At 37.5% G+C, this 23,833-nt stretch overlaps 5 protein-coding genes across 15 annotated transcripts in view; 4 read left to right on the top strand and 1 right to left on the bottom strand.

Moving 5' to 3' along the window:
* The first annotated feature begins 683 nt into the window (after positions 1 to 683).
* Positions 684 to 7,537, top strand: LOC111457188. 2 transcript variants are annotated; one of them, XM_023099360.1, is made up of 7 exons: positions 684 to 1,182; positions 2,837 to 2,956; positions 3,051 to 3,104; positions 3,930 to 4,093; positions 4,826 to 5,005; positions 5,087 to 5,182; positions 7,478 to 7,537. In XM_023099360.1, exons 1-7 carry the CDS (start codon positions 778 to 780, stop codon positions 7,491 to 7,493), a joined length of 1,035 nt encoding a protein of 344 aa, XP_022955128.1. In that variant the 5' UTR covers positions 684 to 777; the 3' UTR covers positions 7,494 to 7,537. The 2 variants fall into 2 exon arrangements, with proteins under 2 accessions (XP_022955128.1, XP_022955127.1); XM_023099359.1 differs by lacking the exon at positions 7,478 to 7,537 and having other exon boundaries at positions 5,087 to 5,362.
* LOC111457190 (probable aquaporin TIP3-2) lies at positions 6,329 to 7,779 on the bottom strand. Its single transcript, XM_023099363.1, has 3 exons — positions 7,535 to 7,779; positions 6,965 to 7,290; positions 6,329 to 6,873 (listed from the first exon to the last, which is right to left on the bottom strand). Exons 1-3 carry the CDS (start codon positions 7,665 to 7,667, stop codon positions 6,484 to 6,486), a joined length of 849 nt encoding a protein of 282 aa, XP_022955131.1. The 5' UTR covers positions 7,668 to 7,779; the 3' UTR covers positions 6,329 to 6,483.
* A 1,125-nt stretch (positions 7,780 to 8,904) lies between these two features.
* LOC111457183 (serine/threonine-protein kinase RIO1-like) lies at positions 8,905 to 12,769 on the top strand. 2 transcript variants are annotated; one of them, XM_023099354.1, is made up of 13 exons: positions 8,905 to 9,054; positions 9,285 to 9,610; positions 9,697 to 9,825; positions 9,922 to 10,014; positions 10,126 to 10,205; positions 10,486 to 10,599; positions 10,692 to 10,765; positions 11,020 to 11,096; positions 11,406 to 11,489; positions 11,567 to 11,659; positions 11,754 to 11,861; positions 11,936 to 12,007; positions 12,164 to 12,769. In XM_023099354.1, the coding sequence occupies exons 2-13, from the start codon at positions 9,311 to 9,313 to the stop codon at positions 12,605 to 12,607; spliced, it is 1,668 nt and encodes a 555-aa protein (XP_022955122.1). In that variant the 5' UTR covers positions 8,905 to 9,054; positions 9,285 to 9,310; the 3' UTR covers positions 12,608 to 12,769. The 2 variants fall into 2 exon arrangements, with proteins under 2 accessions (XP_022955122.1, XP_022955121.1); XM_023099353.1 differs by lacking the exon at positions 8,905 to 9,054 and adding an exon at positions 9,066 to 9,164.
* Positions 12,770 to 14,662: 1,893 nt separating this feature from the next.
* Positions 14,663 to 18,235, top strand: LOC111457194 (sm-like protein LSM8). 5 transcript variants are annotated; one of them, XM_023099368.1, is made up of 7 exons: positions 14,663 to 14,878; positions 15,114 to 15,236; positions 15,473 to 15,567; positions 16,683 to 16,723; positions 16,803 to 16,877; positions 17,331 to 17,383; positions 17,949 to 18,235. In XM_023099368.1, the coding sequence occupies exons 3-7, from the start codon at positions 15,531 to 15,533 to the stop codon at positions 18,037 to 18,039; spliced, it is 297 nt and encodes a 98-aa protein (XP_022955136.1). In that variant the 5' UTR covers positions 14,663 to 14,878; positions 15,114 to 15,236; positions 15,473 to 15,530; the 3' UTR covers positions 18,040 to 18,235. The 5 variants fall into 5 exon arrangements, with proteins under 5 accessions (XP_022955136.1, XP_022955139.1, XP_022955138.1 ...); XM_023099371.1 differs by having other exon boundaries at positions 14,671 to 14,878; positions 15,148 to 15,236; XM_023099370.1 differs by having other exon boundaries at positions 14,671 to 14,878; positions 15,133 to 15,236.
* Positions 18,236 to 19,501: 1,266 nt separating this feature from the next.
* LOC111457177 (coiled-coil domain-containing protein 12-like) overlaps positions 19,502 to 23,833 on the top strand; it is a 6,054-nt gene continuing 1,722 nt past the window's right edge. Inside the window, exons 1-6 of one of the 5 annotated variants that reach the window (XR_002712879.1) lie at positions 19,502 to 19,669; positions 20,121 to 20,299; positions 21,821 to 21,947; positions 22,047 to 22,161; positions 22,877 to 23,036; positions 23,269 to 23,357. Coding sequence is in view for 4 of the 5 variants with exons in the window: in XM_023099345.1 (XP_022955113.1) it covers positions 20,142 to 20,299; positions 21,821 to 21,947; positions 22,047 to 22,161; positions 22,877 to 22,941 (465 nt within the window). In the remaining variant the exon portion in view is untranslated. Of the gene's footprint in view, positions 19,670 to 19,839; positions 19,866 to 20,120; positions 20,300 to 21,820; positions 21,948 to 22,046; positions 22,162 to 22,876; positions 23,209 to 23,268; positions 23,358 to 23,833 lie in introns of those variants that run through there. The other 4 variants (XM_023099345.1, XM_023099343.1, XM_023099344.1 and 1 more) reach the window with 4 other exon arrangements.

Here is a 23,833-nt window from a genome sequence, read left to right as displayed (position 1 = left end):
CCAAGGTCGGAGGTAGGGAATATAGCTCGTCCTTGGTCAAGTTTAGCTAAGAGGGAGAAATCTCTCTCCACTCTCTCTATTTCCGATTTAAAATGGAGAGGTCTAGTTTAGCTAACAAGGAGAAAACTCTCTTCAATTCCTTTTCATTTTCGGTTTAAACGGAGATTTTCCATCTCGTTTGAGGCCTAATAGGGAGAAATCTCTCTCCGCTCTCTTTCCATTCCCGATTTAAACGTAGAGGTCTGTTCAGCTAACAGGGAGAAATCTCTCTCCGTTCCCTTTCTCTTTCCGGTTTAAACGAGGATTTTTCATCTCGTTTGAGGTAGACGTCATTAAATAACTTAACATGATATTCTTATAGTAGAGAGGTATAAGCACTAACCATTTTAAAAGTCGAGAGACGGTAGATTGTAATCACCCCCACGAAACGATTTATGAACTACTTATAAAGAAGTTTTTGAAAATATATGAATGGATAAAAGGAGGAAGCTTGTAATTTAACATTTTCTTAAATACTTATTTCATATTTTGGATAACTCTTTGAAATAAATAAATAAATAACATTTTTATTGTTAAAACTTCCTTGAAAATAAAATTTTAATTTACTTTTTATTTTTCTTCTCTTGAAGCTTTATTTAATTTTAGGCGCCACATTTTATCCATATTTTTAACGAGCATTTGTTTTCGCACCATTGACAACTCCGCTAAGAGGCAAGAATTTCCGACGCTGCAAATTCGACTAAGGCGGCCGAAGGACGGCCAATTGCCACACTGCACATGGTGGCGGCGCTCATCCCTTGTTGCTTGAACTTTACCCCAAAACTTGGCCATTTCAATCGTCCTTTGATCCACGCAGCGGTATGTAAAAATCACAGAGGCGCGAGGTTGAAAAGTTGCGGCGTTGCGAGGCCTCAGATACTGTCGCCTGCATTCGGAGAAGAGGATGGCCTGCGAGTCTTTGTGCTGTCCGATCTGCACACAGATTACGAGGAAAATATGAATTGGATTAACTGCTTGTCTTCGGTCAAATATAGAGACGATGTTCTTCTTGTTGCTGGGGATGTGGCGGAGACCTATAGTAATTTTGTTTCAACAATGGCTCTGTTGAAGGATAAATTTGAGCGCGTCTTCTTTGTGCCTGGGAATCACGATTTGTGGTGCCGTCGAGAGGGAGACAATTATGTAAGTTGTCGGAGGTTAGGTTTCCTTGTTCGAAAGCCTCTGTTAATTTCTTGGTTTGTACCTTATCAGCCTGATTTACTAGTTTGTTCGATTATAGATCCGTAATTCCTAACATGATATTAGAGTCATACCCTTAATTTAGCCATGTCGAACAAAGAAATTGCTAGCCTCGAAGGTGTAGTCGTAGTAAAAAATGACTCATGTATCGAACAAATGGTGTACTTTGTTCGAGGGCTCCAGAGAAAGGAGTCGAGCCTCGATTAAGGAGAGGCTGTTGGAGGGCTACATAGACCTCAGGGGAGGCACTATGGAATACTTTGTTCGAAGGGAGGATTGTTGAGGATTGTTGGGAATGAGTCTCACGTTGGCTAATTATCATAGGATTATAAGTAGGAATACTATCTCCATTGGTATGAGGCCTTTTAGAGAAGCCTATTGCAAAACCACGAGAGCTTATGCTCTGGAGACTATCTCCATTGGTATGAGGCCTTTCGGGGAAGCCCATTGCAAAACCATGAGAGCTTATGCTCAAAATGAACAATATCATACTACCGTGGAGACTATCTCCATTGGTATGAGGCCTTTCGAGGAAGCCCATTGCAAAACCATGAGAGCTTATGCTCAAAGTGAACAATATCATACTACCGTGGAGACTATCTCCATTGGTATGAGGTCTTTCGAGGAAGCCCATTGCAAAACCATGAGAGCTTATGCTCAAAGTGAGCAATATCATACTACCGTGGAGACTATCTCCATTGGTATGAGACCTTTTGGGGAAGCCCATTGCAAAACCAGAGAGCTTATTCTCAAAGTGAACAATATCATACTACCATGGAGACTATCTCCATTGGTATGAGACCTTTCGAGGAAGCCCATTGCAAAACTAGAGAGCTTATGCTCAAAGTGAACAATATTATACTACCGTGGAAACTATCTCTATTGGTATGAGGCCTTTCGGGGAAGCCCATTGCAAAACTATGAGAGCTTATGCTCAAAGTGAACAATATCATACTACCGTGGAGACTATCTCCATTGGTATGAGGTCTTTCGAGGAAGCCCATTGCAAAACCATGAGAGCTTATGCTCAAAGTGAACAATATCATACTACCGTGGAGACTATCTCCATTGGTATGAGACCTTTCGGGGAAGCCCATTGCAAAACCAGAGTGCTTATGCTCAAAGTGAACAATATCATACTACCGTGGAGACTATCTCGATTGGTATGAGGCCTTTCGGAGAAGCCCATTGCAAAACCACGAGAGCTTATGCTCAAAGTGAACAATATCATACTACCATGGAGACTATCTCTATTGGTATGAGGCCTTTCGGGGAAGCCCATTGCAAAACCATGAGTGCTTATGCTCAAAGTGAACAATATCATACTACCATGGAGACTATCTCTATTGGTATGAGGCTTTTCGGGGAAGCCCATTGCAAAACCATGAGTGCTTATGCTCAAAGTGAACAATATCTGCTATGGAGACTATCTCCATTGGTATGAGGTCTTTCGGGGAAGCCCATTGCAAAACCATGAGAGCTTATGCTCAAGTTGAACAATATCATACTACCGTGGAGAATCGTAGTTTCTGACACTAACATCCACACACATTGTGAGTTTAGCAGAATTATATTCTTATGACTTCCTTCTTTTCAGCTTGATTCTCTTGAGAAGATGAGCAATCTTTACGACGCGTGTAGTAGTCTTGGAGTTGATACCAATCCGGCGATCTTGAATGGATTAGGAATTGTTCCATTGTTCTCTTGGTATCACGAGGTGAGTGATTGAGTATTACTTGCTTTTTGTGCCTTTCAGTTCTAGAGGTATTGATGCTTGTTCTTGTCTGTTCTTTGATTTTCATTACTTTCAGAGCTTTGACACAGAAATGGACATAGAAGGAATCCGCGTTCCATCCCTGGAGATGGTGATTCACTATCTTTTCCCCTAGTAAGAGTCTGACGATAATTTTATTGATTGAATAATTCTTCCAGTCAGTTACTTTAGTGTAGATGTTCATGTATGGTAATTTAAATGTGCTAGAGGAAGACTCTGGATTATTATTAATCCTTCTTTCTATTTTTAAATCCTTTCGATCCATTTTTCAAATTCTTTCGGTTTTTGAAGCCATCGTTCCAACATATTATCGTGAAATCCTACAAAACATTCCTTATAAGAACGTGGAAACCTCTTCTTAGCAGACGTGTTTTAAAAACCTTGAGGGAAGCTTTCGGTTTTTAAACATGAACATGGGATTAGCTACTTTTTATTTTATTTTATTTATTATTATTTTTTCTTATCATTTCATACCATCAATGAAATTGTTTTCTACGAGCGAAAAAAAATGATAGAAAGAAAGATACGTTTCGCTCCTATTAAGGCGTTTCGTCCTCCTGACTGGAGAGAGTGGGAGGTTTGAATGAGTGACTTCCTGTTTTTCAGCCAGTAGAGCGACTGACAAAAAGAGGAGAGATTTAAGCACTTTTAATTCGGTAATAGCCAATAAGACGGCTTTTTCTTACCGTACGTACCGTTTGTGCATTCTCTCTCTTGCCTGTGTGTACTGATATTTAAGGCTTTGTTACCGATACAAGTAGCTCCGATATTTGTTTAGGGGGCTGTTTTCTGGTTCTTTATTTTGTTATCTTCATTCTTTTACATGAAAACTTCATTTTGGTTATATTTGCTACTTCATTTGATAATCTGAATGAGCTAATTTAAAAACTCATGGAGTTGTTGTGGCGAATGGCAGGTATGTAAAGACTTCCATGCATGCAAATGGCCAGCAGATCTCTCAAATGAAGGTACTTCACTAGCATTGTTCTTTGATGCAATGAATGAAAAGAATCATTTAATGATCGAGGAGATCCAAAGGACCTGCAGTCAAATAATTACATTTTCTCACTTTGTTCCAAGGTCAGTTTCAACGAGCACCCGCACATTCTTTTCTAAACATTATGTTATGGTCACACTTAAAGTATTTGGAGAAAGTTTGATAATCCAAGAGAAGACTATCTTCCAGGGATAAAAGGGTCTTAAAAATGTTAGAGAGGGGAGCGAAACATTCTCTATAAGGATGTGGAAACCTTTCTCTAGTAGACGCTCTTTAAAAACCTTGAGGAGAAGCTCGAAAGGGAAAACTCAAAAAGGATAATATCTGTTAGCGGTGGGCTTAGGCTGTTACAAATGGTATCAGAACTAGACATCGAGCGGTGTGCCAGCGAGGATGCTAAGGGGAGGACACAAGGTGGTATGGCAGTAGGGATGCTGGGCCTCGAAGGGAGGTAGATTGTGAGATCCCACATCGACTGAAGAGGGGAATGAAACATTCTTTATAAGGGTGCAAAAACCTCCCCCTAATAGACACGTTTTAAAAACCTTGAAGAGAAGCCCGAAATGAAAGTTCAAAAAGGACAATATCTGCTAGCGGTAAGCTTGAGCTGAGCTGTTACAGTATCACTTCTTAATCACGGGAAAGCATGAGTACCGATCCCTTGGATGAAGTCAAAGCATCTTTCTATTTGTTACTTTTGCTATGATTTGTAGACTGAAATACCTGCTTGTGTTCATAGGCTAGAGCTATGACCAGAAAAGAGGATGCAATTTTTGCTATGATTTATAAACTGATATGCCTGCGTGTGTTCATAGGTTAGAGCTATGTCCAGAAAAGAGGATGCTATTCTATCCTAAACTCCCTAAAATCATTGGCTCGGATTATCTCGAGCATCGTATAAGATCTATACACAGGAGGAGTAAAGAATCAATTTCAGGATGTCATGTGTTTGGCCATACCCATTTTTGCTGGGATCATACGCTTGATGGCATCAGGTAATGTAATGATAATGAAGCAATGAGTTCTCTATCATAGATTGCTGAGGTGTTTGTACAATATTTTCATGGAAAATACAGATACGTCCAGGCGCCATTGGCTTATCCCAGAGAACGCAAGAGGAGGATGAATGGTGGTGAAGATTGGCTTCCTTTTTGCATTTATTGCAACGGCAGGTTCGCTCATAAACTCATCCCTTGTTACTGGTCCGATTATTATGCTGCTAATGCAAGATCACCCAATAACACTCAACTTGCTCCTTGGGTTTCCAAATTCTATAGAAGAAAATGAAAAAACAGTGTATCATTAATTTATTACTTTGATGAACATAAGAATTAAATGATTGAGGGTGAAAAGTCCAACCTCCGCTATTCGTTAATCCGTATGATCATAGGTTTATAAATAAGTTAGGGATTGATCCGTATGATCATAGGTTTATAAATAAGTTAGGGATTGATCCGTATGATCGTAGGTTTATAAATAAGTTAGGGATTGATCATAGATTTATAAATAAAGAACACATCACGAGCTTATGCTCAAAATAGACAATATTATAAACAATATTATGACAACATTATATTTTGTGGAGATCCGTGGTTCCTAATATAGTATTAAAACCATACCCTTAATTTAGCCATGTCGATAGAATCTTCAAGTGTTGAACAAAGACTGTGAGCCCATCTCGAGCTTATGTTCAAAATAGACTATTATACTTTGTGGAAATCCGTGATTCCTAACATAGTATTAAAACCATACCCTTAATTTAGCCATGTCAATAGAATCCTTAACTATGTCGATAACCATGTCGATAGAATCCTAAGTGTTGAACAACAAGTGTAGTCTAAAGTGTCTAATACCCTTAATTTAGCCTGTCGATAAAATCCTCAAGTGTTAAACAAAGACTGTGAGACTCGAAAGTGTAGTCAAAAGTGTCTAACACCTTTAATTTAGTCATGTCGATAGAATCCTCAAGTGTTGAACAAAGACTTTAATTTAGTCATGTCGATAGAATCCTTAAGTGTTGAACAAAGACTGTGAGACTAGAGGGCTGACAAGAACAACGGATACTGGGAAGAGGGCTGACAAGAACAACAGATTCAGTATCCGTGCAGTAAAATCTTGAGAAGCCTAGAGAAAAAGTCAAATTAAATGGAGAGAAACCTAGTGATTAAAGGAAGGCATTCGAAGCTCGTTCAAGGGCCACCGAAGGGCCACATAGGCCTCGGGGAGGATGGTTGGAAGGGAGTCTAAACTCAAATTTATGAGTGAGGAGTTTATCTCTATGAAACCAGAAGCCCCGAGAGCTTAACAAATTCCTAACATTTAAAATGAAAAAGATGTAAGCTGGAGTACTTTTATTACATTCCTGAACATAAAAGACCAAACAGCCCTCAGCCAACAAAGGCTTCCAGTCTTTTCAAAAAAAAAAAAAAAAAAAAAAACCCTACAAAATAAAATAAAATAAAAAATAAAAAACTTAGTAATCTTCCGGAGCTAAAGGCTGGTGGGGGGCATGTACAGGAGGTTCAACTGGAATCACCAAATACTCATAGACAAGTGCAGCAAGCCCACCTCCCAGCAAGGGCCCAATCCAGTAGATCCAATGGTTGTCCCATCTCCAGCCCACTAACGACGGCCCAAAGGCCCGGGCCGGGTTCATACAGGCCCCATCAAATACCCCACCCACTAGAATATTCGCCCCGACTATTAACCCGATTGCCAGTGGTGCTATTGTTTCCAAACTTCCCCTCTTCGGGTCTACTGCTGTTGCGTAGACTACGTACACCAAAGCAAATGTAAGCAATATCTCTAGTAGAAACCCGTGCAGTTCTGATATGCCTGATGAAACGAAGAACCCCATTGGCCTCTGCCATTTACCCACAAAGTAAAACAGTAAATTATAGCTAAAATCCACATTATGGTAAAAAGAATGTGTGCATGTGCCTGTGTGTTTTTACCATGCCACCCGTTGCGAGTCTCAAGATCAGGGAAGCCACAATGGCGCCCAAAATCTGAGCTACCCAATAGAAGAATGCACGGATAAGAGAAATCCTTCCTCCTAGAAGTACACCAAATGTAACAGCAGGATTCACATGCCCACCGGAGACGTTGATACTCGCCGCTACGGCCGAGAACAGCGCAAATGCATGCGCTATTGCTATTACTACTAAATCCGATGCCCCACGGCCCGTGTCGCCTCCCCTTCGACCGTAACCGTGACCATGGCTGTAACCATAACCACCACGACCGTAGCTTCCATAGTCTGCTGGCTTGAAAATTTTATCTGCAAACCAAAACAAAGAACTAATGATCCATCTGTTGAGAATGGTTGGGAGTGAATTTAGATAATGATTATGGGTTTATAAGTCAAGAATACTGTCTTCATCGATATGAGACCAAAACAAAGCCATAGAGCTTAGGATCAAAGTGGACAATATTATAGCACCGTAGAGGGTCGTGATTCTTAACAGATCTGATGGGTCATGAAAGCATGCATGTATGTACTTGGAATTTAAAAGGTATCGTACCGAGAGCGAGGACGGAGCCTTCTCCGGCAAAGACGAAGATGAAAGTGGAAAGGAACTCAGCCAAGGTGGCTCTAACGGAGTCGGGGTTGGTGGCCTCATCGGCCCGTCCAACGGCATATCGTCTCGGCGGCATGGCGGCGGCGGCGGCAAAAACAGCTGAAAACGAACCACCAACTCTTCCTTTTGCTCAGAGGATCCAACCAGAAGCGTTTGAAATTTGATGCTTTTAACGGTGGCTGAGAAGCGGAGGACCGAGGGATTTAAAATGGGGAAAATGGGGCTTGAGAAAGAGGGTGGGACACGTGTTGAGATGACGTGGCTTTGGGGCGACACGTTATGATATGTGTAAGCTCTTCAATTTCGACTCCAAGCAGTGTCTTGTCTCCATAGCTTTGGATTTGTTTTAGAGTTTTTGGAGGTGTTCTGTTTTGGACGAAGATACTGACAGACCTTGTTTTGATATCGCTGAGGCCCATCTCCTTTCCGTCCAAGCCATACCCCTTCGCCCCGGGTTATATTTAACACGTAAGATGTCTGAAAAAAAATGCTACATAGATAAAATAATATTTCTAGTTGCCCCTTAGTTGATACCCGGTGTGCATTGAGTCGAGTTGAAAGATTTTTTTTTATCCAACCCAGAAGTTCGAGTACGTTGGACGAGGCAGCCGAACTTTATAGGATATTTTGAATTAGTTAGATTGATACTTTTTATTAGGGGTGTACATGGGTCGGTCGGTTGGATTGTAGATTAAAAAGGTATTAATGCAATTGTTTTAAATTAAAGGATATTTTTAAAAGGTAATTAAAAATATTTTTGAAATAATAATAACAATTTTCATATCTACTTAATTATATATTTTATATATTTTTTTTAAGTTGAACGATTATCAAAATATTTAAAAGTTAATTGATATATATATATTTTTTTACAAAGTATAAAGTTTAGAATAATTTTATTAATTTAGTATGGAATAACAAAATAAAAAAGGAAATAAAAGAAAAAAGAAACAAGAAACCCTAAACCCCTTTCATCTCCCTCGCTCTCACGTGCTCCCCTTCGTCTTTCCCGCCGGCTCCTCCTCCATTTAAGCATTCTCAGAGTCTTCGCCGCCGCCTACGCCGTCGTCCTTCGTCTTTTCATGCCACCGTATTAAGTTATTTTTAAAATATATATATAAAAGGAGGAACTAAACAAAATAATAAAAGAAAATATGCACTTGACTGGAGTCGAACTCGGGCGTGAGGATTCTTAGACAGGCCGAAAAAACACTCTGGCAAACCTATTAACATGGAAAAAAATTTATTTTTGTTATATTACTTTGAATTTATAATGGTCCGGGTTGTCGGGTTTCCGGGTTGAATGTACACCCCTACCCTAAACCCCTTTCATCTCCCTCGCTGTGCTCCCCTTCGTCTTTCCCGGCTCCTCTTTAAGCATCTCTGAGTCGTTGCCGCCACCGCCGCCGTCGTCCTTCGTCACCGTACTCTCCATATTGAATCGGTTACTTACTCAGTTACCGGTATTCTCCCTATCTCCATCCATGTTTTTCCTTCTTCCTTGAAAAACTCAAATTAGACCTTGTAAAAGGTTTGTTAATGGAATACATGGTAGACACCAACTCGAGAATCGGTAGTTAGCTCCAGATACGTAACTTTTCCTTATAATAACCTTGAGCCGAGTCCCTATTTTTGTTCTTTTTCTATTGTTTGCGAAATTAAAAGTTCCTGAATGTTCTTGTCAATGATACAGAATCAACGCTGGTGGGAGCAGCAGATATGTCTGCAGTGGAAGAGAAGCTAGAGGAAATCGAACCTTCAACAAGGAATAATGAGGAGCCAGTGGAAGAAGATGATGAAGAGGATGACCTTTCGTGGTCATCAGACTCTGAGATTGGAGAAGCATTGGACTGGTTGGATGCTAAGGAAGATCGTGAGGCAGATGGGGCTTTTTCACTCAATGCTTGGCGTCCTAATGCTCATGGTGGGCTTTATTCTCGTCATAATTCCTCAACTCTTCAACCTCTCTCAAATCGAAACCAGAAGTTTACCAATCATATTCGAGCTTCACCTCTTGGGGTATATTATACTTAATTCTTCTGATTTTCTATTGTTGGTTGTGTCATCCCTTGCTCGAATTACATCTTAATTGTTTGTTAATGTAGGAATGGGAAGGGAGGTTTAATGTAGGAATGTCAAACTCTGTTACCACTGCCATTCGAGACAGTGTCAAGGAAATGGCGATAGGAAAAACGAAAACTACAGAGAAAGCTGATCGTGCAACTGTCGAACAGGTCGGTGGTGATAATATTGTCTTGGTTTTGTCTGAAACAATCCAATCCCCTTGTGCACAATTAGTATTTATATCATCAAATGCATGACTGCTGCAGGCAATAGATCCTAGAACTCGGATGGTTTTATTCAAGATGCTCAATCGAGGCGTTTTTCATGACATTAATGGCTGCATTTCTACTGGGAAAGAAGTAAGTATCGTATAATTTATTTTGTAAATGAAGCATAGAAATCTTTTTATGATCCTATGTTTTTCATGACATTAATGGCTGCATTTGTCTTTTTCTGTGTATAATCTACAGGCCAATGTCTATCATGCAACAAAATCTGATGGGCAAGAATTCGCTGTCAAAATCTACAAAACTTCAGTTTTGGTGTTCAAGTATGTTGTGACTCTCTTTAGTTTGATTTGCAGATCATTGCTTTGGCTATATTCATAGATTTTACTAATTAGGTTCAGCAGTGATGATAATTTTTTTTTTTTTTATTTTGTTAGTTTGAATTGTGCACGAGAATGATTTTCGTAGTTTGGTTTGTCCCTTCTATCTGAGTCGAAACTTGCCTTACAATTTTGTGATCTTCTTTCCACTGTAATTGTTTGGAACTTGTTGATCGTTTGCATTGATGTCCTGAGCTTAGTTTATTATGCTCATCAATTTCAGGGATAGGGATCGCTATGTCCAAGGCGACTACCGTTTCCGACATGGATATTGCAGGCATAATCCCAGGAAAATGGTTAAGACATGGGCCGAGAAGGAAATGAGGAACTTGATGAGGTAACTACACCAACTATTTGTCGTTCATAAGAGACCTCCATTATCTATAACATTTACTAAAAAATTGATCGGGTTGGACATGGAATTTTCAGGTTAAAAGCTGCAGGAATTAGATGCCCGACTCCTCTCCTCTTGAGACTGCATGTGTTGGTCATGGAATTTATCGGTATGTGTTGTTCATAATAATCAATAATTGACAGATACAGTAGCTTGGATGGATAGCCTGGGAGGTTTTCTTGTTTGATTTTGAGTTTATCACTGGCACTTGGTTCTAGAAGAAAAGGCATGACCAACATGTCTAAATCATTCTAATTTTGCAACGACTAATTTCATCTAGCAACTTGCTGTATGACTGGCATCTGTTTTTGAGTCACATCTTGAATAAAAGGCCCCGTTGATTTTCTTTTTCCTTTTTTGTAGGTAAGACAGGTTGGGCTGCACCTCGTCTCAAGGACGCTGCCTTGTCGTTAAACAGGTTACGTGAAAGTTATTTGGAGGTATGTTTGTATCTATAAACGTTGTCACCGAGTCAAGCCGCAAATAGCTTAATTATTGCTGCACCTCCATTTCCCTGCTTCAACCATAATTTTTTAAGAACCCAGAAGCTAATCATAGAGACTGATAGTTCTGGAGCTTTGACTGTTTAGTGATAAATAAAATAGTGATACTATGTACATAATCAATGTTAAAAAGGAAAATCAGTAGCTAGTCAACTTTTTCAGCAACAAGAGGCTGATTAAGACGGTCGAGAAAAAAAAAATTGCTTACATCGTTTCGATTTGGTACTTTTTCTTTGCATTTTTCAGGTTATTATTACAATGCGGACCCTCTACCAGAAATGCAAGCTAGTGCATGGAGATCTTAGTGAATATAACATACTTTATTTTGAGGTTAGCAATTGCGATAGTTGTTGGTTCGACAATGGCATTATGGGAAAACTAATGCCTGTGTCTTTCTTGCATCACAGGGTCACCTTTATATTATAGATGTTTCTCAATCTGTTGATCTTGACCACCCTCATGCCCTCGATTTCCTTCGTGAAGATTGTCTTCACGTTTCTGTAAGTCTTCTTCGGTTTTTTCCTTGACTTCTTCCTATGTTTTGAACTTTTGATGGAGTGACTTTGAGAGGATACTTGGTGTACTGACAAACAGGATTTCTTCAAAAAACATGGTGTTGCTGTAATGACAATTCGAGAACTGTTCGATTTTATAGTCGATCCATGCCTCACTGATGAGACGATTGATAGTTATCTGGAGGAGGTTCGATTTTAATTGTTACTATTATGATTAATTTTAGAAAAGTTCTGTCTTTTACCATGTCTTATAAATTGCAGCTGCAAGAAAAAATCTCGGCAAGAGGTGATATATCAGTGGAGGATGAGATTGCAGATTCTGTATTTGTGCAGGTAATTTGTACTTGTAGTTATCAACCATGGTTTTATAGGTTCATTTTACGATAGAATTGAAGGCCGAGTCCTTGCGATCTGTTGGTCGATGAGCGGTTTAATTACAGTTCTTGGCTTACTGCAATATAATTTTAATCTTTTTCGCCTCGATTCCAGTCGTATATTCCGAAGACCTTGGATAGTGTCAAACATGCTGAGGAGGATGTAATACGTTTAACAAGTGGTCAGAACACTGAAGATATGTACTACAAGACCATTACAGGGTTAAAACAGGCTCTTCCAAGAGTTCAACCTGCATCAGAGCTAGAACACGACACAGACCCGATTGAACAGTCCGAAAATTTAACCGGTTTGTCAAATTCTTGCGAGAAGGAAACCGAATCAGTGTCAGAGTCAGATGAAGAGAGCTCGGATGAGTCGGAAGAAGAAGACGGACCAAGTTCTTCAACTGAGACGACGACTCAAACACCAGCTGAGAGGAAAGCTGCTAGAAAAGAGAACAAAAAGAAGGTGAAGGAAGAGAAGAGAGAGTCCCGCAAAAACAAGGTTCCAAAGGCTGTGAAGAAGAGGAAGAAGAAGTTGGCTAAGTCCCACAAGTAAGGTTGACCTAATCCTTGCAATTACTTTGGTTTTGTTCGAATTTTGATTTACATTCAATGATATGATATGTAGTTTATTGTTTATTTATCTTAAACCTTCATTTTACAATAGTGCAAATGAAAATGGAGATAATTTAGAAAAATCTATCTTCCAATTGGCTAATTTGTGCATTTGTGATTGTTCTAAAATTTAATTTTTTTTTTTTTTTTTTTGGGAATGGTAAAATTTATTGTTTAATGATTTAGATAAGTCTGTCGTCGGTAGGTTTTGTCCTCTCCAGGCTTTCTTTTTAAGGATTTTGAAATAGGGACTCGTTCCCCTCTCTCCAACTGATGTTGGATTCCATGAGTCACCTCCTTTGGGAGTCTAGCATCCTCCCAAGCACATCGTCTAGTATTTATTGGTCTGGTATTTGTTGACTCTGATACTATTTGAGGCACATGTGTTTGTTTGACTCTGATACTATTTGAGGCACATCGTCTGGTGTCTGTCTGACTCTGATACTATTTGAAACACATCGTCTGGTGTCTGTCTGACTCTGATACTATTTGAAACACATCGTCTGGTGTCTATCTGACTTTGATACTATTTGTAACACATCGTCTGGTGTCTGTCTGACTCTGATACTATTTGAAACACATCGTCTAGTGTCTGTCTGATTCTGATGCTATTTGTAACACATCTTCTGGTGTCTGTCTGATTCTGATGCTATTTGTAATACATCGTCTGGTGTCTGTTTGACTCTGAACTATTTGTAATACATCGTCTGGTGTCTGTTTGACTCTGAACTATTTGTAACACATCGTCTGGTGTCTGTTTGACTCTGATACTATTTGTAACACATCGTCTGGTGTCTGTCTGACTCCGATACTATTTGTAACACATCATCTGGTGTATGTTTGACTCTGATACTAATTGTAACACATCGTCTGGTGTCTGTCTGACTCTGATACTAATTGTAACACATCGTCTGGTGTCTGTCTGACTCTAATACTATTTGTAACATATTGTCTGGTGGTGTCTGTCTGACTCTGATACTATTTGTAACGTATTGTCTAGTGTCTGCCTGACTCTATTACTATTTGTAACACATCTTCTGGTGTCTGTCTGACTCTGATACTTTTTTGTAAAACATCGTCTGGTGTCTGTCTGACTTTGATACTATTTGTAACACATCGGGTGTCTATCTGACTCTGATACTATTTGTAACACATCGTTTGGTGTCTATCTGACTCTGATACTATTTGTAACACATCGTCTGGTGTCTATTTGACTCGATACTATTTGTAACACATCGTCTGGTGTCTGTTGACTCTGATACTATTTTTAACCGTTTAAACTCATTGTTAGTAAATATTGTCTATTTTTTCGATACATATCTTTTAGATTTGGCTTTTAAAAAAAAATAATAACAAAAAGGAGTATCTCGATCTAATTTTCATCTCAAAGAAAATGAAGCTGTAGATGATAGGTAGGTTCTGAATATCTCGATACGTAGAGGATGGTAATGGGAAGGTGTAGGTGATAGGTAGGTTTCGAATATCTTGATATGTTGCGGATGGTAATGGCAGGCTTAAATCCAGGGCATCGTCAATTCAAATTGAAAAAGGGGAAATTATTATTTTTAATTATTTTGGATCTTTCATTCAACATCAAAAGCTCCTTAAATATTATTCCTTTCAATTAATTTTATTTTATTTAATTTGTTCAAGTATCTTTAAATATTATTCTTTATAATTAATCTATTTTTTTGCCACATTAATCAAATTTTACGAAATTAAATTAAGGATTTAACTATGAAATGTTTCATTTTTACTCATTAATTATGAAATTTATTCCAAAAAGAAAATTCCATAAAGATTTATTTCAATAAAAAATAACTTGACGGACAACACATACAAATTAAAAGAATTATAAATAATATTAAATATCCTTTTCGCGTTAAATTTTATATTTTAGTATGTCTGTAATAAAAGATAAAAAATAAAAATTTTCAAAATATTTTTGTTTAAATAATACAAATTAGAAAAGCGTAAATAAAAATAAATAAATACTATGAAATACATAAAAGAATGGGAGACCTAAAACCCTTTCGTCCTCTGCTGCATCCTCCTCTTCTTCACGCCGGCATCTCCTCCATTTCAGCAGCTTAGTGTCACCGCCTCCGCCGCCTCTCACCCGTTCAGTGCCGCCGCCGTCGTCATTTTTCTTCCGCTTGTGCTGTCGCAGCCTCTCTCCTAGAGAGTTGTATCGATCTTCTAGTTGTTACTGGTACTCTCCTAATCTCCATCTCTGTCTTTTTTCTCACTTGAAAAACTCAAATTAGGACTCGTCTAATGAAAGAAATGAGGATTTATTTTGATTTTACTGTACTAATATTCTATAAAAGTAGCAGAATAGCAAAAGAAAAAAAAATCAGTTGCTGTAAATTTGGACTTCACGAACTGCCATGAGTCGAAGTAATCAATGGCATTATCCAATTCTCTTTTTGAATCCTAGCTTGTAGGAGTTGTTTTGATTGACAGAACAACCTCAACCAGATATATATTTGTACATTTCGGAGGAAGACGCAGATTTCACTTGCAGTCGTTGGCGTGAAATTAGGGAAGATTGAAGCTAGTTGATTTCTGGTAAGGAAATTCCTAACTCTTTACTTTTTCTTTGCAATTCTTCGCTCCTCGTTCTTCTTCTCTTCCTACTCCGTGCCGCCATTTTTCCCCTCATATTTTACGCCATACATCTCTTTCAATCCTGCAACTTCGACTACTTGCGTGGAATTTAAGCTTGAAGTAGCGCATTATAAGTGTGATGCCTAATTTGTGCCTGAAATGTAATGGTTTTTCATTTTCCTTGTTGTTTTGGATCGGATCTAGCTGATCGGATAATAGAGAATAACTCGTAGCTCATTGTAAGGGTCTTCAAAATGGCAAGTGGACCTGGACTTGAATCACTGGTTGATCGTAAGTTATCTCATTAATAATCCCTCAAACTCTTTGTTTGTATACGTATATGTAGTTCATACAGTGTGAAAATGAGATAATTATTTTTTCTCTAGAGGATAGTATTGATCTTCTGAGGCATGCAAATTGAATGAATGTCTTCTTTTGAGCTGGTTATGAATTGTTCTGGGAGATTCAAAAGTTCCTTTTTGTACTATTTTCTGTTTGATTTAATGAAACCTAGAATATTATCCATCACACTGTTGGATGATGAAAATCTCACTAGTCCCACGTCGGCTAATTTAGGGAATGATCATGGGTTTATAATCAAATAATACTCTCTCCATTGGTATGAAGCCTTTTGGGGAAGCCCAAAGCAAAGCCACGAGAACTTATGCTCAAAGTGGACAATATCATACCATTGTGGAGAGTCGTGTTCGTCTAACATGGTATCAAAGCCATGCCCTAAACTTAGCCATGCCAATAGAATCCTCAAACGTCGAACAAAGGACTCCAAAAAGAAAAGGAGTCGAGCCTCCTCGAAGGCATAGTAAAAAATGACTAAGACTCCAAAAGAAAAATGAGTCAAGCCTCGATTAAGGGGAGGCGTACTTTGTTCGAGGGGAGGTGTTGGATGATGAAAATCCCACTAGTCCCACATGGCTAATTTAGGGAACGATCATGGGTTTATAATCAAAGAATACTCTCTCCATTGGTACGAGGCCTTTTGGGGAAGCCCAAAACAAAGCCATGAGAGATTATGCTCAAAGTGGACAATATCATACCATTGTGGAGAGTCGTGTTCAATCTAACACACATGTCCATGTAAAAACTAAAGGCTTAGACGGGGTGAGTTCAAGCATGATGACCACCTACCTAGAATTTAATATCCTACAAGTTATCTGGATAGCCAAATGTAGTAGGATTAGACGTCCTGTGAGAACACTTGAGAAGTGCGTTAGCTAGCCAAAACACTCGTAGATATATATTAAAAGAAACAAGGAAATTTAGAATATCATACATTTTGGTATAGAACGATTTCAGATGTAAATGGGGTGGTTCTGAGAAACTAATGTATTTAAAGTTCATGTTGAATTCAATTTCAGTTGACTGACTTTACCTTTTAATTTTTTTAGAAACAATATCAGTTATCACTAATGATGGCCGCAATATAGTGGTATGTTCATGAACTATCTTCCAGTTGACTGATATTTCATCCACCCAATTCGTGTCTATATTAACGATACTTCATTCAGGGAGTGTTGAAAGGATTTGACCAGGCTACAAATATTATCCTCGATGAATCTCATGAACGTGTTTACTCGACCAAGGTTTGTATGCTGACCATGTAACTTAGATGGAATTTTCTACGTTCTATTTCTCTTTCATCGACTGTTGGTGCAATCGAAAAAAAAAAACTATAGCTAATTTTCTACATTCTATTTCTCTTTCATCGACTGTTGGTCCTTATTCTATGCAGTGGACAATGTAAAAAATCTAGTTTCATTTTTTGTTTTATATTCATTTTCAATTATTCACCATATAGGCCTTTGTTTTGTGAAATTATTATTACCCCCATTGATCTCAGGGCCCATCATAGTTGTTTGCTTATATCAATTTTTTGATTAATATTAGGATGATTCTCGGTTTAAATTTTTGTTCGGAATATGGGTTTCGGAAAATTCACAAGAAGATTCCGACTTGATGGATTTCAAGGGATTTAAGGTAGAGCATTTTTCCTTTGCATTCCGTTTTTATAACTCGATTCTTCTCTTGTTCTGCAGGAAGGAGTTCAGCAACTTGTTTTGGGTCTATATATAATCAGAGGCGACAATATGTAAGTTACCGTCTCATTTTAGTTTACTCTCTCTACACATGCTAACCTGAATATCTGAACGTAGCTCAACTAGTTAAGGTATATACTTTCAACCAAAAGGTTACAAGTTTGAATCTCTCTCACCTCATGTTATTGAACTCTAAACAAAAGTATGCACGTATAATCACATGTTATTGAACTCTAAACAAAAGTATGCACGTATAAGCACATGTTATTGAACTCTAAACAAAAGTATGCACGTATAACGACATGTTATTGAACTCTAAACAAAAGTATGCATGCATAACAAATGATGTGAACTATGTATATCCTCAACCAAGAAGCTAGAAGTTTGAGCTTTCACACTCGACGTGTTATTGAAGTTCGAACTCTAAGAAGATTGTGTGCCCGTGCAACGAACAAAACGTGATATTAGTTCCTAAAACAAAGAGTGCTGTGAAAACATGTTCAACTAACTATTTTTAAAATCTTGTATAACATGAATAGTGATTATGGTAGAGAGCTATTCATTCATTCCTTGTTTTTACATTAGAATGAAACTCATAATGCTCTTAATTTTCTGCAGAAGCATTGTTGGGGAGCTAGATGAAGAACTTGATTCAAATTTGGACTTGTCGAAGTTGAGAGCCCATCCTCTAAAGCCTGTGATTCATTAATTGTGGACCATCAAGAACAAAAAGCTGTCAAACGGTTTTTAGCTTTAACCTTTCATCGCATTTTACAGCTTTGTTTAGATGGCGGGCATTATATTCGTTATGAATATATTACATATTTGAAATTGAAATATTTCGGATATTTTATTTGCTAAGAGAATTTAATGTTGTCCTATGAGAATAGACAAATTGCATACCATCTCACTTCAACTCTCATGAATATATATTTAAAAAAAAATTTTAAAAAAATAGTTATTTTGTACCGGCTGTCTAGTGTGAGATTCCGAAAACTTCTTCCTAGTAGATATGTAACGAGTCAAAGTAGATAATATTTGCTGGCGATGAGCTTGAGCTTTTACAAATAGTGTTAGAGCCTGAAGTAGATAATATTTGCTAGCGATGAGCTTGAGCTTTTACAAATGGTATTAGAGTTTGATATTGGGTACTATGCCAGCGAGGATGTTGGGCCCTCCAGGGAGGTGGATAGTGTGCTAGCGAGGATATGTTGGGCTCTCGAGGGAGGTGGGTAGTGTGCCAGCTAGGATGTTGAGCCCTCAAGGAGGTGGATACTGTACCAGCGAGCATGTTGGGTTCTCAAGAAGGTGGATATTGTGCCAACGAGCATGTTGGGTCTTCAAGGAGGTGGATTATGAGATCTTACATCGTGAAAATAGTGTGGAAATTGTGAGGCTGATGGCGATACGTAATAGGTCAAAGTGGACAATATTGTGAAAATCGTCAGGCTGATGGCGATACGTAAGGGGTCAAAGTGGACAATATTGTGAAAATCGTCAGGCTGATGGCGATACGTAATGGGTCAAAGTGGACAATATTGTGAAAATCGTCAGGCTGATGGCGATACGTAATGGGTCAAAGTGGACAATATTGTGAAAATCGTCAGGCTGATGGCGATACGTAATGGATCAAAGTAGACAATATTTGCTAGCGGTGAGTTTTGGCCATTACATATCTGTTAGGTATATAATTATTATTATTTTGTCTAATAAAACACCAAATTATCAATTTGGTGGACAATAAATGTATAAATAATTATATTGGATACAAAGAAAATAAATTATTTGTTTGAGTGCCAATTATTTCCTCCCATAATTAAAAATAAAATAAAATTATGTACTTTAATGGCTAAATTATTTAAAAGTATATCAATTGTTTAAAAATATCTTTTCAAAATTACTATTAAAATATAAATCTTTCGAACATAGGACGAAAAAATTAAACAAGTTTGGAAAAGAAAAAAAAAAGTGATTAAAGCTTTTAAAAGAATAATGGTAAAAAAAAAAATTATATAATAATATATATATAAAAAAAAAAGGGGGGGCAAAATTGATCATTAATTATATATATACAATTTAGCTTAATAAAATTTCATAAGCGGATCCGATTGTAATGTGGGCCTCAAGGATCCGGGGCGGGTATATATAGCTGATGTCAAGAAAGCCAGATCAGTATCAGAGGGTTTTTGCGCCAGAAACTCTCCGTTTCCTCTCTACTGCCAGGGCTTTTGCGCCAGAAACTCTCCGCTTTCTCTCGTCTGCCATTGCTTGAAGCTTCTGAAGCAGCTCTTGCAAGTGCAATTTTGTGAAGAAAGCTGTTATTCCTCTCGAGTTTTTCTGTAAGTATCTTGCGAGTATAATTTTTTCTCTCGCTTTTCCGCCTTCTTTGTGTTGCTCCTGCCGCTGTCTACTCTTCTTTCGCTTCCTTGTGATGAATTTTCGTCATCTATGGCTATCTCGAAGGTTAATTAGATGAAATATGTGAGTGTTGACTTTGCAAGTGACTTATAGCTGTTATTCCTCTCGAGTTTTTCCGTAAGTATCTTTCGTGTATAATTGTTTCTCTCGCTTTTCCGCCTTCTTTGTGGTGCTCCTTCCGCTGTCTACTCTTTCTTTCGCTTCCTCGTGAGATTTTTCGTAATCTATGGCTATCTCGAAGGTTAAATAGATGAAATATGACTTTGCAAATGACTTGTAATACCTTAGTCTTTCTTCAATTTCCATTTTGCGATTACTTAGTCATACTTTCTTTATCGAGAACAGGCTAGAGTGATTTTCTTTTCTTTTCAGATATTTTACGTACAATAGGCAATGGCAACTGAAGAAGACTCCGTCGAACAAGTTGCTGCAGCACGTCAAGAGAGATTGAGAGCTCTAAGAGCTGCTCAGGAACTGTTAAACGCTCCAGATGAGAAAACTTCTGGAGGAGAGGATCAAGAGAATGGCGCTGCCGCAGATACCGAAGAAATGTGAGTGTGTATCGTTTTTCTTCCACCAAAGATTAACTGCTGTACTAGAAGTTACTTTTTCTAGAAGTTTTTTGTTTCAATTTCTCGAGTAAGTCGAATACTAGTAATGATTATATTGCTGAAATTTTGAAATGTTTTTCTTCTATTCGTGGATCACTTTACTTGTAAGCAGGTTTGTATAGTACAGGTAGCTTCAATTTGATTTCTCTGACTGTAATATCCTCTCTATCCTCCTTTAGTTGTGCTTTTAAAGATCCAACCTATGATATCCCCTCTAACCTCCTTTAGTTGTGCTTGAAAAGATCCAATCTATGATATCCTCTTCAAATGTCGGTTCCTAAACTATATTTCTACTCCTTTACGATCTATAGATAAAAATCTTCAAGAATACAGAAACGTGAAGGGAATTGAGAAAGTTTATGCACAATAATCCATTTAGGCTACATCAGTCTATAGAAAAAGTTCTATTACTCATAGCTCCTTGAGACTGAGACTCCACAAAACAAATATTCCATAGAAAATAACACTGTGGAGGAGATGAAGAGGAGAAAATAGTAGATCTCATCATACTTACCCACTCTGAATGTCTGTCTCCTCATAGGAATGGCGATGTCCTTCTTCCTCTGCCTTTAACCACCCTCATTTATCTTTATGCTTATTGCCTGACCTTTTTACCTCCTATCTTAACCTCTCTCACTCCCTTTCTCTTCCTCTTTCTTTAGCCGCCCCTTTTATCTCTGTGTCCATAGTTTGACTATCTCTTTTTTTTTTCGTTTATTTTATGGTGGAGTCTGTGCTGAATTTACATGCTAACATAGTGAGCCAAGTTCCTCTATAATCTGGCCTGGGACATGTTACACAGACAACTTGCATGCTGTGTGATCAGTGTGCCAAGCTCTCTAGAGCTTGATTTGGGACTTGTTACAATTGACAGCCTTAGTAGTAGTATCTGCATTATTGTGGCAGCAACGACAAAAGATTTTTTCCTTTCTTTAGTAAGTTTTGTTTTTCTGTTTGTAGACTAGAGTCATAAACGGCCACAATAGGTCCTTTTAGAAACTAAGCTGCAAATTTATGTTAACATGATGCATGTGAAGCATGTTCATAGAAGTATCCTCCCATCAATGAGATTTCTTTCAGTCTTTCTTTTTAATTATTTCTTTCGTTTTTTTTTTTTTTTTTTTTTTTTTTTTTTTTTTTTTTTTTTTTTTTTTTTTTTGTGTGTGTGTGTGTGTGTATAACATTTGTGCTTGTAGAGTTTAGGATGATGATAATGTGATGTGAATGATGGCGACATACAGCATAACTAAGCTTTTTTTATCTTTTAGGATATATTTGGTGGTTACCTTCGAAATGTTTCAATATGATTTGTCCCTTGCAAGGGGAAAATGTGTTACTATATAAATGACGTTCTTTTGCACATTGAATATCTGTTTAGTTTGATGTCATTTTCAACTCATTTGAAAAATTGGCGTTTTTTTTTTCTTTTTCTTGATTCACTATGACATTATCCTTTCTCAGTAATCTTGGTATGAAATTCCGGAACTATGTTCCTCATGATAAGGAGCTACAGGAGGGTAAGCTTGCCCCGCCTGTATTACCTAAGTTTGAGGACCCTGTTGCTACTGAACCTCCACAATTAAAAGAGGTAATTTTGTCAGTTTGACTTATGTGTGTGTGTGTGTGTTTAAACTGGACTATTTTTGGATATTAATCTGTTGACTAAATTCTATCGGCAAAATTATAGGACCCATTTGTGAATATTGCTCCAAAAAAACCAAACTGGGACCTCAGAAGGGATGTGCAGAAGAAGCTTGATAAGCTTGAAAGACGTACTCAGAAAGCATTATATAAGCTTATGGGTGAGTAGAAATATTTGATTTGCGGTCTATGCGAACTTGATAAGTCACTTTTCTATTCTCGTTCTTTTACTTGCTTCATTTGGTAGTAGTGTAACTGGACTTAACAAATTGAAATTTATTTGCTTTGTTTGTCTGATATCTACAGTCAATTAGCATATAGATTAAAGAATTATTGCATGAAATAAAATATATTCTTGGAGTTATTTTAATTCTGTAAGGTTAATTTAGAGTATTTGGTCTGCAGACGCTTCTTACAATTTTCTTTTTTGTATTTGGTCATCAGTTGTGGGTCTTACGATTTACGAGTCGTCAATCTCAGTTTTGGCATGAAGTTGGGGTATCGAGGGAAGTGGTGGTGCTTGGAGTAGAATGGAGCCAGTTTAAACCATAACCCTCTAATCTTGAACATTATATATACTGATCAACTCATGAAGATATTGAAAGCTATAGCAAAGATTGTGACATCTTTTAGTTGGCCGGTAGCGTAGTTATTTAATTATTTTCAAAAGAACATTATATCACAAATATAAGGTAAAGGATTTGAAACTAAATCTTTAATGGACATGTCTTATACACTTGATTATATTCAAATCGATGCAGGATACCCTTATTACAAGACTAATTATCATAATGAATCATAAAAATGGTAGAAAGTTATGTGGAACTCCGTGCTTGCTTGGCTTTATGAACTCTCTTCCTGTTTAATTTTTGGTAGAGGAACAGGAAAAGCAGAAGCAGTCAGCTGAAGGAGATGATGACCAAAATGATACAGAGGGATAGTATGCCACACAAGTCTTGAGCTCTCAAATATTACAGTCCGATATGCTATGAAAAGTACATCATTGAAGAAAACTGGGCGTTACTTGGCTCATAGGGTCAGTTTTTCTGTGACCTTTTTTTATCATTCTTGGCTGCAAATCTTTAGTTTATCTATTGTTTGCTTATGTGGTGTCCATTTGACTAATTTACGCCCCTTAGTGTATCTCGTACTGGATACTGATCTGTAATTTATCTACACTGCCTTATAAGTTATAACTTTGTGTTTCACTTATTATTTATCAACATTATATGCTGTTTTTTGCACATTAACTTCGCATATGATTTCAGTCAGACGTTTGCAAACGTTTCACGGTTCGTTGCATACGTTGTGTTGGGGCAGCAACCAATTTCCAGATGACTTCAGATGGAAATACAAGGTGCTTATATGATAATTGACTGTTTGATGAAGTTGTCTATTTTCTGTTTTATTTTTAATTTTGAAACATGTTTTTGAAATGGGACGCACGTTTTATTTTATTTTTTTTTTTTTTCCTTCTTTCCAAAGGATGAGTTAAAAAAAATTAGGTTTATGCTATCAAAATGTTACTTTCTTCTGGACACATCTGTTTTCCTCTTTAACATATTTCCCTCTCTAAAATTTGTTTTTTTTTTTTTCCCTCACTTTTCTGTTTTTTTCAGTTCAAAATTTTTCTTCAGAGAATTTTCTTCCCTTCTATTTAGAACTTTTATCAAACTTTTCTTCTACTCTTACTAGTTAATTTGTGTTCCTTTATAATCTTTCTGACTATTCTTTGTTAATAAAATTTCTTACTTTTTCTCCCTCTCCAACTAAAAATTTCTTTATATATATATATATATATATATATATATATATATATATATATATATATAT

This window comes from Cucurbita moschata, unplaced genomic scaffold (assembly GCF_002738365.1).
Source record: "Cucurbita moschata cultivar Rifu unplaced genomic scaffold, Cmos_1.0 Cmo_Scf00019, whole genome shotgun sequence".
NCBI classification, from domain to species: domain Eukaryota; kingdom Viridiplantae; phylum Streptophyta; class Magnoliopsida; order Cucurbitales; family Cucurbitaceae; genus Cucurbita; species Cucurbita moschata.
The sequence above is the reverse complement of the archived record's forward strand: the minus strand, read 5'-3'. Positions and strand labels throughout refer to the sequence as shown.

Excerpts from the sequence above, each read along its gene's own strand:
- LOC111457188 (XM_023099359.1), top strand. The coding sequence starts at position 778 with ATGGTGGCGGCGCTCATCCCTTGTTGCTTGAACTTTACCCCAAAACTT. Across the intron at positions 1,183-2,836 it reads GTCGAGAGGGAGACAATTAT|CTTGATTCTCTTGAGAAGAT; the intron begins GTAAGTTGTCGG and ends CCTTCTTTTCAG. Across the intron at positions 4,094-4,825 it reads TTTTCTCACTTTGTTCCAAG|GTTAGAGCTATGTCCAGAAA; the intron begins GTCAGTTTCAAC and ends GTGTGTTCATAG.
- LOC111457190 (XM_023099363.1), bottom strand. The coding sequence starts at position 7,667 with ATGCCGCCGAGACGATATGCCGTTGGACGGGCCGATGAGGCCACCAAC. Across the intron at positions 7,291-7,534 it reads AGGCTCCGTCCTCGCTCTCG|ATAAAATTTTCAAGCCAGCA; the intron begins GTACGATACCTT and ends TTTGGTTTGCAG. Across the intron at positions 6,874-6,964 it reads GACTCGCAACGGGTGGCATG|AGGCCAATGGGGTTCTTCGT; the intron begins GTAAAAACACAC and ends GGTAAATGGCAG.
- LOC111457183 (XM_023099353.1), top strand. The coding sequence starts at position 9,131 with ATGGAATACATGGTAGACACCAACTCGAGAATCG. Across the intron at positions 9,165-9,284 it reads AGACACCAACTCGAGAATCG|AATCAACGCTGGTGGGAGCA; the intron begins GTAGTTAGCTCC and ends TCAATGATACAG. Across the intron at positions 10,206-10,485 it reads ACTTCAGTTTTGGTGTTCAA|GGATAGGGATCGCTATGTCC; the intron begins GTATGTTGTGAC and ends CATCAATTTCAG.
- LOC111457194 (XM_023099368.1), top strand. The coding sequence starts at position 15,531 with ATGGCAAGTGGACCTGGACTTGAATCACTGGTTGATC. Across the intron at positions 16,724-16,802 it reads ATGATGGCCGCAATATAGTG|GGAGTGTTGAAAGGATTTGA; the intron begins GTATGTTCATGA and ends TACTTCATTCAG. Across the intron at positions 16,878-17,330 it reads AACGTGTTTACTCGACCAAG|GAAGGAGTTCAGCAACTTGT; the intron begins GTTTGTATGCTG and ends CTTGTTCTGCAG.